A 14,711-nucleotide genomic window follows, 5' to 3' on the forward strand; every position below is an offset into this window, starting at 1 on the left:
AATGTGAGCTGTTGGGTTGATATGCCCAGTACTTTATAAATTCCAGTATTGTTAATAGCATTGACCGCTACCTCAGAAAGGTCTGAGATTCGGGAAGAAGGTGGAGAATGTGAAGGTGCTCATCCCTCCCTCCCCAGCCCTTACTCCCCATCTCGTAGAAAATGCTGTAGAGATGCTGTGCAATGCACAGGTATGGAAACGGTAATGCCTTTGACTGGATTAAAGGCGTGTGAGTTCATGAGAAAGAGGGAGGCGCAAAGCTGGAAACGCAGTCAGCAGAACCAGGCAATCTTTCTTGCTTTTTCAGTATTCCTATCACGGTATCTCAAAGGCAAAGACTGATTAGATAAGATCCTGTATTGCTGTTATTGGGAAATTGTTTCAAAACATCACTCCTTTGACAGTTAAAAGCTGTCATTATTTTTCAGCCTAAATGATCTGTTTGACTAACTGTTCTTTCATGTGATAAACCTTATTCTTTAACTTATACACTAGGAAGAGAACTATTTAATTCTCTGTGTATTCATGCAGAGCCTTCATTGACTAAGCTAAACCAGCCAACTTCTCTAGGTCTCTGACTCACAACACACTGGCAGATTACAGTCAGTTGCCTGCGCAGTCCCTTTTGGATATGCTTGCCCTCGATCTACAGGGCCGAGCCACCACAAACAGTGGTCTGATAACACAGTTAGCGCTGGTTTGCCTTAATATCCTGAGCTGCGAGGAGCGGGGGGAGTTGAGCAGCACTCTGCATGCAGCTGAGCCACTTCTGCAAAGGCGATGGGGCAGGAGTAACCACATCTCACCATAACCACCTCCTCCTCCCAGTCTGAGGCCATGGGCTCTCCGTTAACCCCGTCATCCTGTCCCACCTGTTGAATGGCACAGGGAAAATCCATTCTACTGGTTGATGTAGGAGAATTTTGTTTGTTCTGCAGGGAAGGTGATATCGTGTACCCTGATAAATCAGATTTTTGAGTTACGAGCTCAACTTGTTTACCTGAAGAAGAAGCAAAACAGACTTTTATTTGATACATCCTAAGAGTAGAAGGCAGAAGGGCAGTTGTAGTTCACTTTTAGAGGCTTGTTTATTAGTGGTCTGTTTAAGAAAGTATAGAGAAAAATCGAGAGAAAGTTTAGTGTTATCCTTAAAGGAAGTACTGGATCTAATACGGCCATTTGTGTAATTAAAAAGCTGTAAAAGTAGGGCAGTACACTTGCAACAACTTATGAGCTGAAAGTATATAGGAAAGAAAAAATTACGAATTTATTTCTTACCAAATGGGAGTTCCTGATTAGCTTTTTTAGGAAAAAAAAATAATTAGAAAATTACATTAGAAATACCAGTTTTATCTGATTTTGATAAGTTTTTTTTCCTCTTCTGAAACTGCCTCAACACTAGCATTCTTTATATAAGATTTGAAAAACCCACCAAACTATATATATGCTAAGACTGGAAAATTAGGTTTTAAATACCTAGGGACTTCTGTGGTCATTGGTGCCATCCTTAGTCCTTGTTCTGCTCCTTTGTCCACGTGTATTTTCTTAGCCGTCAACTACATGAATCTGTAACTCAGCTTTTGTAGAATTGTGTTTCATTAAGTGTTTACATGGGATGAGTCTTGGAAGTCCTTAAAACATAATATTTTTTTTTTTCTCTCCTTCCTCAGAATATTAAATGTTTTTCGCCACTGGGTAGAGCACCATTTTTACGATTTTGAAAGAGATCTGGAGTTACTAGAGAGATTGGAGACATTTATTTCCAGTGTACGAGGTATGGTAATTGGTGGTCCTGTTGTTTTTCCACATTTTGGTACAACCTGCTGGTCTAATCCTGACAGGTTTTAGGCATGAGAATATCTTTACACACATGAGTAATTTTAGTGCCTTTAATTGAGCTGTTTACGAGACTCTCCTTTACATGAGCAAGCTTTGGCCTGGAGCCTAAACAGCTACCAAAAATTACTTCAAGCATTATGATATTTAATTAAGTGTGTTTACTTCTGGACAGTAATGTTCATCCTTGCCCGACTCTACAGTAGACTTGCTGGAATTCAGACTGTCACCTTCCTCCTCCCTATGTTGTATTCGTAGAGAATTCCTTCCACATTGGTGACTGAATCTAGTTTTTCCATCTTGTTGTTCTCCCACCTATTGAAAATGCAGCTGAAAATCATTATCCTTTTAGGAGAGGATACTTGACCCGTTTGATATCGCTTCCTCTGAAGCAATCCCTTACGAACTAGCAGATTTTTTTTTTTGTCAGCCTATGTGGAGGGCAACAGTGTTGGCATGTCAATTGTAATCATTATCCTGGCAATTCCAGACTTTACTTTTCAGATTGCCAGACCATACATTGGGTGGTATGATTCTGAGACAAATTTAGAGAAGAGTAATGTATCTTTTGCGGAGGTCTCCATGCTAACTATTGCTGAGCAGAGAGGAATAATTCAGTTTTGGTTAGTCTCTTAAAAGATATTTTTCTTCAACTGCTGAAGGTGCTTCCCATCTTGTCCACTATTTTGTGTACTGTAAATGTTGGACTGATACTGTAAACACGTATTTCTCTAATTTTTTTTTTGTTCTGCAGTGCACTAGTACAGCATGTTGCAAAGATCTCACTTGAAGCTTGTTGTTTATTATTGTAGTTCTTCTCTAAGTAGATGAAGCGAGCAGTGGAGATGGTTGCAGCTGAGGGGAAAAAGTAAAATACAATTGTATACAGGGTCACTTTTTTCCACTCCAAAACTATCAGCAAATGTGGTTAAATGCAACTGGGCACCCAAAAATTTGTTCACATGTGTCTGTATTTGCCAACCAATACAGGTGCAAGAGCCCATAAGAAAAAAAAATAGGGAACTACAAACCTAATTGATTTGCATGCAGAAATGCAGAATTTTGAGTACATGTACAAATGTGTTGGGGGTCGGTTTTATTAAATTATCAAAAGTCAGTTAAGATGGTATTAAAAAAGGGATGGGTTTTTTAATGGTTTCTGTTTTGCAGGAAAATCCATGAAGAAGTGGGTGGAATCGATTGCTAAAATCATCAAGAGAAAGAAAGCTCAAGCAAATGGAATTAGTCACAACATCACTTTTGAGAGCCCGCCTCCCCCAATCGAGTGGCACATCTGGCGCGTTGGGCACAGCGAGACGCTGGACCTCATGACTCTGCATCCCATAGAAATCGCTCGACAGCTGACACTTCTCGAGTCTGACCTTTATAGGTAGGGACTGAACTAACACACGTCTTTTATAGATTATTTGAGAGCAAGAAAGAGGCCTAATTCGTAGAATCGGTCAAAAGTACATCGCCTTAACTTTCAGAGTTTATGGAAAGAGGCTTTCTTGCCATCTGTTCGATATCAAAATATGCAAGGAAACAAAAATAATTTTATCTCCGTATCAGACTTCTGACAACATAAGTACAGGAAGGCCACCAAAATATTACGAGTAGATAATACCAACTTGTATTGTCTCCTCGTTAAAAGCAAACTAGTGTTACATTAATAAGAAATGCTTGTTGCATCATGAAAAGAGAACACGATTGTCTCTGCTCCTTTTCTATATTGCTGCATAGCAGAGGCCCAGGTGTTACATGCATATAATCATAGCACTGGTTCGTCAAGGTCCTCTAATCTAATTCTGAAGAGGTTTTTTTTTTTGGTCTGGTACCATAAGTACTCTCCTGTTTGCTAGCTCTGTTGTTACCTGTGATAAGTAGAGCTAGCCTTGATGTGAGAGCTGGGTTTTGCTGGGTAGAAATTCTGTAAGGTCTTACGGAACTCAAAAACGAGGCATCATTTTGTGCTTCAGTGACAGCAGGTTTTCTATTGAAATCAGCCACTTTTCCAGCGGGTTGCTCAAAGTATGTCAGCTTCCTCTTTTTAAAAAAATTGTAGTTGTCTTTAAGATGCTTTCTTATGCTTTCAGGAAATTAAACTTACTCCTTTGTAATTTTCTTATCTGAAAATGCTTATTCAAAAATGCCAATTTCAATTAAGATAAAAATGTATTTCCCTCTGTAGTCAAATACCCGTCAAAAAGTTACTTTAAGTAACTGTTTTGCAGTAGATTTGATTGGATTGTATTTGTGAAATAGCAAGTCGTGATTAAGGGAAGAAATAATCTTTTAATGCAAACACAGAACATACAATTATTATTTGTATTGAGCGTTCTTCTGCATCTTGCTTTGTCATTATCAGGGCAGTACAGCCTTCTGAACTTGTTGGTAGTGTGTGGACTAAAGAAGATAAGGAAATTAACTCCCCAAATCTCTTGAAAATGATTCGTCATACTACAAATCTAACTCTTTGGTTTGAAAAGTAAGTATGGGGGGTGACAGCGTAGTGGCATTAACTCCTCCTGAAGTTCAGAGAGAAACATTTTTCTGCTATTTGAATGCTCTTGCCTTGAATCTCGAGATGGCCGCAGGGTATTACAGGAATTTCAGGTTTTGGTTCAAGGACACATGCCATGCCAGTTGCATACACTCCTCCTTCCTGAGGCTGGAAGACTTTTTTCCAGTTTTCCAGTTTTTGACCAGTTTCCGCTTGGTCAGCATGGCTCCTGCTTGTATTTCTGCAGTACGTCAGAAGGCATTGAAGGCAGCACAGGACTCAGCACCACTTTTCTACATCTCCGATGAATGCGCTGTTGTGTCTGTCCCCTTATCTTAGCCTCTCTCCTTCTCCTGAGAGATGATGAAGTACTTCTAAAGACACGGCCAACACTGCAGGCAGGAGGGTGTAGCAGCGTGTGTCTGTACCTAACCCAGCAGGTTTAGAATGCCAGTGCACATACACAGTGGCATGAGAGTCACCCAGCTTATCCTGGATCTTGCTTGGGCTTTGCTTTATTATTTTACAGGACACGCCAAAACCTTTCTTGGCTTTTCAACTTGAACATATGTAAGATGTGATGACATAAATTTGTACTTGAGATTCTTGAGGGAGAGCCAAACTCTGCATACTGGATGTACTGTACAGTTTTTGCTTGGAAATTTTTGATTTAGTAGCTAGCAAAATGTCAGGTTTTATTTACCAGTGTTTCTCAAATTATGTCTTTGATTAGGTGCATAGTGGAAACCGAGAACTTTGAAGAGCGAGTGGCTGTGTTGAGTAGGATTATAGAAATCCTGCAGGTTTTTCAAGATCTGAATAATTTCAATGGTGTTTTGGAGATCGTCAGTGCAATGAACTCTGTGTCAGTGTACAGGCTAGATCACACATTTGAGGTAAATCTTGGGCATTGCTGTTGGGAAGAAACTAATCAGAATCCAGAAATGTGTATCACACACTTCTGAAGTGAAATCCGTAGTAGCCATAACACACTTGCATTCATGGAAGGAAACAAGCGTGAAATATGCAAAGTTATTTATGAGAAAACATAGGAGATGGGCTGGGCATCTCACAGGGTCTGTAATGGGAAGTGGAGCTCTTCAGCAGATGTTTTCTCATGTGTATTCAGCCCAGAAAGGGGAAATGCTGTGGCCATTCGATTGTTGTTCGTTAACCTGTCTGAAATGAACCTGTTGCTTCAGTCCAGCATTTTACGGGTATGAAAGAGGAGGATCCAGGGCTGAGAACCCTGGACTCCGGAATACTTCAACAGCAGCAATTCCTACCTTTGCAAGAAACATAAACATGGGGATAGAAGGGCCTGCGGGGGAGGGAATAGCTAAAACTCGGATTTCAGTTGATCACAAGAATTTCTCTTGGATGAGAACGTCTGAGAAAATTCAGATTGTCGGAGGCAGAAACAAATACCTGCTGAAATGGTTTACATGGATGGTAGGAAGGGAGGCTGCTACACAAGTATTGATTTCTTTTTTCACTTGCCAAGGAAAAGAAATGCCTAGGATTTGGCAGCAAAGCCTCCCTGGACCAAAATAGAAGAAGCAGCATGAATAAAATGGTTTGAGTTTCGTATGTCTGTAAAAGGTAGTAGAGGGCCTTTAAGTTAAATTCAAAATTAAGTGTTGAATGAATTGTTACTAAATTTAAAGACCAGGATTATGCTTTTAAGTTGACAGACAAAAGAATAAACCTGTTTACAGTAGCCTCATGATTCACATGGCTAAAGTGTCGGACTGATAGTGTTGTGGTCCAGAGCAAACCATTTACACAAGAGGTTCCTTCAAGTCTGAATTTCAGTCTCTAAGTTGTGCTAAGAGAGCTAGGGAGTTGCCTTGTTTTTTGTTAACTGTGCTATTGAGAAGATTTGCATCCCTAATCTTTTTTTTTTTTTTTTTGGATAATTTAGGCACTACAAGAAAGAAAAAAAAAAGTTTTGGATGAAGCAGTAGAATTAAGTCAAGATCATTTTAAAAAATATCTGGCTAAGCTCAAGTCAATTAATCCACCCTGTGTGCCTTTCTTTGGTACGTAACAGCGGGGCAGGGTGATATCGTGTGTATTGGCCAGCCTTAACTTGAGTTTGATGCAGATGTGTTAATATTGCGTAGAGCATTCGGGGTTGTGTTTAGCTTTAAAATTTTTTTAATGTAGCGTGTGACTTTTGACTTCCTAGGTTTGTAATGTTTTTAGACTTAGTGTCTTTTATATAAATTTATTTTTCTAGCTTAGTATACGGATTGCTGGTATTATATTGGTATGAATATTACCTTACTTGGTTTAACGCTGCCTGCACATTGGTGATCTGATTCTGGTCATTCCTAAACTCAAGATCTCGTGTTTTATCAAGCAGATAAAACATCTTATTTCAATAATATATTGTTCCTATGTAAAAATGCAGACTTGATTAATTTTTGTCAGCTAATGAACTGGTGGAGGATTAAAAGGAGAAGTCTACCTATGCTCAGACTACTTCATCATTCATTAGAAAAAATGAAATCAGCTCTTGGAATGAAAATGAACTTTAAAAAACATTTATCTTTTTATCAGGAATATACCTAACAAATATTTTGAAGACAGAAGAAGGGAATCCTGACTTCCTTAAAAGACAAGGGAAAGAATTAATTAACTTCAGTAAGAGGAGAAAAGTGGCTGAAATTACGGGAGAAATTCAGCAGTACCAAAACCAGCCTTACTGTTTACGGATAGAGCCAGAAATTCGGGTAATTAAACGCTAAACATTGGTTTGGGGGACAGGAGAGGGAAAAGAATGTACACAACAAAAAACTGCCAAATAATCTTCTAATGCTAGACATAATCTTGCCTGAACAGAAGAGGGGGAATAGTGGCTGGTAGACAATAAAAGTACCAGAGCAAAGGACTAGCCAGAAGATGGGATTTACTTGCTTGGATTCCATGTTCTGGGTTTTCCTGATTACGCAGAATTGTAAGCTTTCCAAACACCAGCAGTGTGGCCAGCGCTCTCAGTCTCAGCTAGAGAACAGCAGCAGGCAGGAAGCAAGAAAGAAGCTGGTTACGTGAAGAATTAAATGGGCAATAATACTGCTGTTTAAAATGTTATTTGCGTTGTGTGTTTAATTGCTGATGGACATCTCTGAGAAGGGTTTAGGAGATTTAAAGTATTCTTAAGCCAACAAGTACATTAAGTTGAAGAGGTGGCAGTATTTTTGCTGAAAAAAAAAAAAAAGAACGAATGGAAGATGCTGTAGCTCAGCATCAAGAGGCTCCAGCTGCGGCAGGAGCAGCTAATGCAGGCAGGACTGTCACATTCAAGGACCTTCGTCCTGCCCCACGTCCTCGATGCCAGCCCTGTCCCAGCTGTGCCTTCCCTCCGGTCCTTGTGCCCTACTGTCCCCACCTCTGACCTCCCTGCTTTTGTCCTCCAGCCCTTCCTGTTCTTCCTACTTAACTGATCACATCCAAAGCATTATTTCTTGCATTGGAATGTTCTGTATTTATTTCAGGGAATGTTTTGCTCTGCTTTTCCTGGAAATAAGCTTCGCAATAGTGAAAAGCTGGATTTTTAATGGGTGAATTACAAGCATTTCATTAAAATTCTGTGTATATGCTTGGTTTTTAAATATTATTGATGCTTGTTTCATTTAGAAATTCTTTGAAAATCTCAATCCTATGGGGAAGATACCAGAAAAAGAGTTTACAGATTATCTGTTCAACAAGTCATTAGAAATTGAGCCTCGAAACTGCAAGCAACCACCGAGATTTGTAAGTCTTGTCCTGCAAATTAAATAGCTAAAATCTGCTAGCCACTATGGAAAGGAATAGGTAGTTAACTCAATAAGCCATATATATTTCCTTCAGAATTCTGTATCATGAGATGATTTTAAAATGCTTTTATTTCAGGCATTTGTTGCTACTAAAACATACTACCTTTGCTTATTTTAGAATAAACTTTTTTTTCCCAAAACCTAAAATAGTACAGTTTAAATTTAGGTTTCTTAGCCATATAGTCATTGATAGAATATGTGATAACATTTTTCATTTCACAGTATCAAAGATCTTATAAAGTATTAAGTATTTGAAATACGGATTTTATGCATAATTGATGTTTGTAAGTTTTCTTTAAGTGGAAGTTAATTTCTGTTTTTCTTTTGTCTAAATGTTTTGTGTTGTGCCAAAAATTGCAGTACACCACAGAATTAATAAGGTGCAACCTTCTTGCTGAACAAAATACAGTTCTATTTAAAGGAGTAGCAATTTTTTTTTTTTTTTTTTTTAAGAAAATAGTTACTGGAGCCCAGAGCTCTTTTTTAAGCAGAAAGATTGCTCTCTAGACCGCTTGGTTTTTTGTATGTTGTAATTGTACTTCTGAGTAGCTGGAGACATCTCTTAATTTTTGAGAAAGCTATAAATCATTTTAGCAATCTCCTGCTAGAGGAATGAGTAAGATGATATTACAAATATGGCAAGAAAATGACAAATTACTGTTGCAAAAATGCTGCTTATGGTAATTTCTGTAAAATACTTTCTAAAAATAGATCCCCATGCTGCCACTCTCAGTCAGCCGGGCATGAATTCTTTACAGTTTGTGATTTCCAAACTAGACATTCTTATTGGAATTTCCGGAAAGTCCAGTTCTGGGTACTGTAATGTGGTGGAGCCGTGCATACCACCGTAGGATGGGAACAAAATTCATCTTCAGAGAATGGGCTTTGATCTGTGCTGTGTTACACCTGAGTCTAACGAGGCTTGTTTCATTCACACCAGTGACGCGTGTGCCTAAGAATTTCATACAGACTAACCCAGAGAACGCAGACAACGTGCGTCTGAGCGTGTCCTTGATCTTGGACGCGTGTAGGGACCGTCGGGTGGTATAAGCACAGAGCGTGTCTGAGGGTGCTGTTGTGAGGCTCTTCTGCAGCCCTGTGGGGACACTTGAAATAACTCTCTCTGTCCCAGGGTTGTGACTTGCTCCTCCCTGTGTTTGCCCCTGATCGGCATGCATCTGAAACTTGGCTCTTCGTTCTTCATAGCTGTGAAAGAAATTCTTAAAATTATTAAGCTGGGGAAAAAGATTTATTAAGCTGTATCCGTAACTTTTCAGTCAACTCCGGCTGTATAGATAACATGAGGCTGTACCTCAAGTCGATTGTAGAAAGGCTGTTAACACCATTTAAAGTGTATTTCATAAGTACTTTTAAAAATTTCTCATAGAGACTTGTCAGTTTTGCTGTCTGAAATGTTTGCAGTACTAACCAGCTTAACTTTCTCCAGCCTAGAAAAACAACATACCCCCTGAAATCTCCTGGGATTAGACCCAATACTGGCCGACACGGCTCCACCTCTGGCACCTTGAGAAGTCATCCATTGCCCCTTGAAAAGGAACCGAGTAAGATAAGTTTCAGTAGAATCACTGAGGCAGAGCATGAATCGACAGTATCGGCACCAACTTCGCCGAACACACCGTCTACGCCGCCGGTGTCTGCTTCTTCAGAGTTCAGCGTGTTTTTAGACATCGATCTCAACAGTTCTTATGGTAAATGTGCAATGTGTTTCAATAATTGTCGTTACTGTCCCTCAGGCTTCCAAAACATATTGGCGTGTATGCCAGCCTTTTAAAAGAAAAAAAGTTGCAAAATTTAGTTGTGGGCTCTGAAGTTCTTGTGTCAGTGTTCTGTGTACTGTGGTTTGGAAATCGCTGCTGTTAGTAGTTAAATAACGAGTGACATTTCCAGTCTTTTTGCCTACTGGAGCTGAGGCAATCTGTTACGGGTGAACGTTATTCACCACGTATGGCACGTCTGCAGAGGGAAGAGGTGCTGAGGACCTGCCACCCACACCAGCACGTGTTTCTGGAGTGGTCCTGTGGTCTGAGCACACTCTAGTGATTCTAGTTTGATTTCCATTAAAGGGAATCCAGTCTGTGTGCTTTCAGGTGTGAACCGAGGTGCCAGAAGTGGGGATGGTCAGGGCACTCGCTCCAAAACACAGTCTTAATTAAAAAAATTATGCTATTAGTTCGGGTGCACTGATAACACTCCCGAGCTTTGCTTCTAGTTGTGAGCAGCTCCTTAGGCTTGAAAGCAGCGTGTGGCAAGTCTTGGCACTGCTCTGAGGGGGCTGCGGACTTGGCAGGCGGGTTAGGCCTGATGGGGGGCATAAATGACAAACAGTGTTTATACGGCAAACGCTGAGGGTGTTTGGGCTGCAGGGGAAGTGAACAACAACATGGTAGTGTCAGAAGAGAGTAGAGTAAGGAAGTTTCATACCCAGCATAACTTAAAATCTCTAGTTCAGGAATATTTTACACAGGAAAGGTTAATTAATTCTTAGCAGTAGATAACTTGGAGATTGTGGTGATCTCTGAGGTCATTCACAAGCGTACATTATGTGCTGTAGTGCAGTTGTTCTGTCTGGAAAGTCTTTAATTGATTTTTTTTTTCTTTTTTTTCATTTAACAGGTAACAATAGCATCTTCGCTCCTGTCAGTTTGCCACAGTCGAGTGAGTACCATAACACTATTAAATGTTTCATTTAACTCCCGCTTTTTTTCCCAGTTTCAGGAGAGCTGAGTAGGAATTAAAATCTGAAGTCTGGGGTGAAAATGTGGGCTGCATTTTCATGGGTCTTGGGAGGATTTTTTGTACAGGTTGTAGATCAAACGTCCAGTAAAGAATGAAAAGTTTAAACACTCTGGTTTGGGTTTCGTTTGGTTTTTTTCCCCAGGTATGATTTTACTTCTATTTTGAATGTTATTTTGATTATTATTTTGTTTGAATAATGCTACAAATGAAGCAACTTGATAATTTGGTGTTACCACTCAGTGAAAATAATTGTTCTGTTGCTGGGAAAGAAAAGGTACTTTTTGTAGCATAGCTGTGAGGGATATCCTGTATTCATCTGTGTTTTCAGCTTCTCTTTTTACTCCCGTATTACAGACACATGTACTTTCTCATACTGTGAAAATTTCAGTCTGGAGCGCACAGGTGCCTAATGGATTGATAGAGAGCTCTGTGCTCTTCTGAGAGAAAAGGCAAAGGTGTGGCACAAGTCACAAATACAGGGGGGCTGTTTCTTAACTTTGAGGATGTTTTCTCGCCCTCTGTAAAAAGGAAGGACTACAAATGTCCTAAAATGTTGTAAGAGTTAACATCTTTAGAAGTGCTGGAGACCTGTTAAAAGCCTCTAAATTTCCAAATTTGACTGTGTACCCATGTGGCTGAGTGCAGACTTCCACTCCAAAGTGTAACTGAGGCACTGCAGGCGCTGTGATAAACAGGGGGTACCTTCTGCCACACAGAGAGGATTACAGAGAAGGTTATTTTTTAAGTCCTCGCTCAAGTTCACTTTATTTGTTTTTTTCTGTCCTCTAGCGTTGCCTGTTAACTGTTGATGCGTATCTTTGGTAGTGGAAATAGAAGAGCACTTTGTGAGGAGCATATCTGATTAAAGAAACGAATGAGAGTTTCATACCACTGAAGTTAATGGTTCATGTTGCTGTTTGAGCACAAAGATCTGCTTATTTGAGTTGCTTCTAGTTTGGTTTCATATTCTAGCATATGTTCTTCAGATATTGCACGAGCAGTAAAATGCCTGTTTTTTCTTTCTCCAGAGACTTTCTTCAGTTCGTGGGGTAGCTTTCCTAAACTGAGTGATGAGCCTCAAAACCCTCCTCCACTTCCTCCGCGAAAAAAGATGGATCAGGATGCTTCTAATGCTAAGGTATTTCTGTCCTACATTGAATAGCTTTGATAGCAAGTCAGGGAACATCTAGAATCATAGAATGGTAGAATCGTTTAGGTTGGAAACGACCTTTAAGATCATAAAGTCCAACCACTTAGCCAAGGAGGACTTTGTTAATCCAAAAAACTTCCAAATGCAGTGCTCTGGTTGCCCTTTTGAAGTTTCAGGTTCCCTCAGTGTCCAAACTCTGCTGGCTACTTTAGGAACACGGTGGTTGTGTTGAGATCAAAGATCCGGCTGAGCCAGTATCATGTTTCTGACAGCAGACGTCAAAAGAACTCTGCATCTGTCAGAAGATGGGCTCTTTAGCTAGACATCTATGTTTCTTACAATGTCGTCTCCTCTATACTGTTGCAGGGAAGTTTAAAGTCGGATGATGATCCTCCAGCGATTCCACCCCGGCAGCCGCCCCCTCCAAAGATACAGCCTCGCGCTCCCGCTTACACCAGCCCCTTCGACCAGCCGCTGCACAGCCCTCCTCCTCCGCCCCCCAGGGACCCTCTTCCCGATACTCCACCCCCGGTACCGCTGCGGCCGCCCGAACACTTTATCAACTGCCCTCTAAACCTCCAGCCGCCGCCAGTGGGACGCTTGCACCGAGATCCCGACTGGTTGAGGGAGGCGAGCACAGGCCCCAGCTCTCCCGGCACTCCTCCCAGCACCCCCTCGCCCCGGGTACTGCGTCGCTGCTGCGTGATCAGCACCAGTCACAACAGCCTGGTCCACCCGCCTGCACCCCCCGTTCCCCCCCGGCACAATTCGAGCCCTCAGTTACCAAAACTGCCACCAAAGACTTACAAAAGGGAGCTCTCCCACCCTCCTTTGCACAGACTGTCTTTGCTAGAAAACGCAGAAACTCCTCAATGACCGTAGCCATAGTAGTCATTGACACTGGAATAGTATTTGTAAAGTTCCTTTTTTTTTTTTCTATTTATTCAAAAAAGGCAGTGTATTTTAGTACTTTCACAAATTATGCTCTTAAAGTGCTGCTGATCAGAAAAAAAAAAAAAGTTTAAATTGGAAAGTAAGACTCCACACACTCTGGCCTGTGTCTGTTCGACAGCATTACCCTTAGGTGGTCAGCAGCATTGCCTTGTTTCACATCCTCAGTGCCGACAGTTATGCCAGTATACAAAAACGTATCTTTTTGCACTGTAAACTACACTAAATGAATTTAAACTGACATCATTTAATTGCACTGAGCCAAAAAAGGTGCGTCTGTGGAATTTTTTTCAAATTTGAGCACTAGTGGCCTTTTCTTTTTTTTTTTTTTATTAAAAACAAAAGAACAATGGGATGACTACACAACACGAGGACATACACTGTTACTGATTTTAAACCTCTAGCCACTTGCCTTCTCACTTTGTGTAAGCTTGGAGGTCCGTGAGTGACAGCTACTGTTCTCGAGTATTTTAATGCCATGTCTTAATTGCCATTGATTTGCTGCTGAGGACAAAAAAAAAAAAAAAAGAAAAAAAAAAGAAAAATAGGTTGAAATCTAAACACCAAAATACTTGGTTGGTCTTGACTATTTTGAGAAAGGGTGAACAAGGACTACCTGTCTCGGGTGTTGGAAAGGATCCCTAGTACTTAGCATGCATCTTGTTCGGATGTGCCTTTTTGTTTTGGTGGGCGAAGATGTCTTAAGCTAAAGAGTTGTCTACTGTTCTGGAGAACAAAGCTATATGCCGTGTATGTACAATTGTTTATATTGTATATTTACAGATAATGCTAATAACCTGTATAAATTTAAGTGACTTGAGGCCTATACTACAGTCTGCTACTCTCGCAATCTTCTACGGTCAGAAGTGTTTCCTCTGGCTTAGGAGCCGTCTTGCCTTCCAAACCTAATAACTTTCTTTAGATCTCACTTAACTTAATCGTGAATCCATTTTGGAAATTGGTAGCATTTAAACCAGCAAACACTTAAAGCTTTATTAAACTTTTTAAACTGATAAGTGAATGGAACTTTTATTTGCCAGTTGAACTACTTGTTTGAACTGGTGTGAGAGTGAGTCTGTTTTACTGGTAGTACTGTAGCAGCATTTATAAAGTGGCCAGAAGCCACATTTTATTTACTGGTCTGTGGCCTTTTACTGTGCTTTGTATCAGAGTTCTTAACAAGATTAATAAATCACCCCAGTCTTAATTTTTAAGAGCTTGAGCAGTGCGTGTTCCTTGTAAGGACAAGGTTGCGAATTGCATTTAGTAAGTCTTTGGCAATGCAAAACACCCCAAATTTTCCATGCTGCTGTTCTCAGCTTTGGTCGTCCTTTGGTCTGCAGTTGGGCCCCATACGCAACAGCTCCCTGGGAGTGTAACCTCTCCCTCCACCTCCAAACCCATCAGATGCCTCGGCCTCTCTGGATGGAGAAGTAGGTTCTGATTTTTCTGGCTCCTGGATGGAGGAAGAGCGCTGTGCTGGGACTTGCAGCAGCTCGGGCTTCTGAGTCACTTGTCATCAGCCTGCCTGTATTGCTCCCGCTGGCTCAGGCATTCCCTCTGGAAAAGGAGATGTGATATGCCTGCCGAGGGGTGCTGATTTTCTTCTGGGAAGATGCATCTTGCCATCTGGCTCTTGGATAGTCTCCTACTGCCTGTCCCCTTGATGCTCCCAAGAAGGAAGAGGGGTAGA

The 14,711-nt window shown here is 40.8% G+C and overlaps 1 protein-coding gene across 2 annotated transcripts in view; it reads left to right on the forward strand.

Annotated features, from left to right (window-relative positions):
- Positions 1-14,232, forward strand: part of SOS2 (SOS Ras/Rho guanine nucleotide exchange factor 2) — a 55,515-nt gene extending 41,283 nt beyond the window's left edge. For both annotated transcript variants that reach the window (XM_074583575.1, XM_074583577.1), the window contains 11 exons: positions 1,671-1,774; positions 3,007-3,226; positions 4,205-4,324; positions 5,073-5,235; positions 6,264-6,381; positions 6,905-7,077; positions 7,982-8,098; positions 9,608-9,869; positions 10,795-10,836; positions 11,946-12,055; positions 12,434-14,232. In XM_074583575.1, the coding sequence (XP_074439676.1) occupies positions 1,671-1,774; positions 3,007-3,226; positions 4,205-4,324; positions 5,073-5,235; positions 6,264-6,381; positions 6,905-7,077; positions 7,982-8,098; positions 9,608-9,869; positions 10,795-10,836; positions 11,946-12,055; positions 12,434-12,943 (1,939 nt within the window). In that variant the 3' untranslated portion in view covers positions 12,944-14,232. The remainder of the gene's footprint in view (positions 1-1,670; positions 1,775-3,006; positions 3,227-4,204; positions 4,325-5,072; positions 5,236-6,263; positions 6,382-6,904; positions 7,078-7,981; positions 8,099-9,607; positions 9,870-10,794; positions 10,837-11,945; positions 12,056-12,433) is intronic.
- Positions 14,233-14,711: the final 479 nt, after the last annotated feature.

The sequence above is a fragment of the Larus michahellis genome, chromosome 4, assembly GCF_964199755.1.
Source record: "Larus michahellis chromosome 4, bLarMic1.1, whole genome shotgun sequence".
In the NCBI taxonomy this organism is placed as follows: Eukaryota; Metazoa; Chordata; class Aves; order Charadriiformes; family Laridae; genus Larus; species Larus michahellis.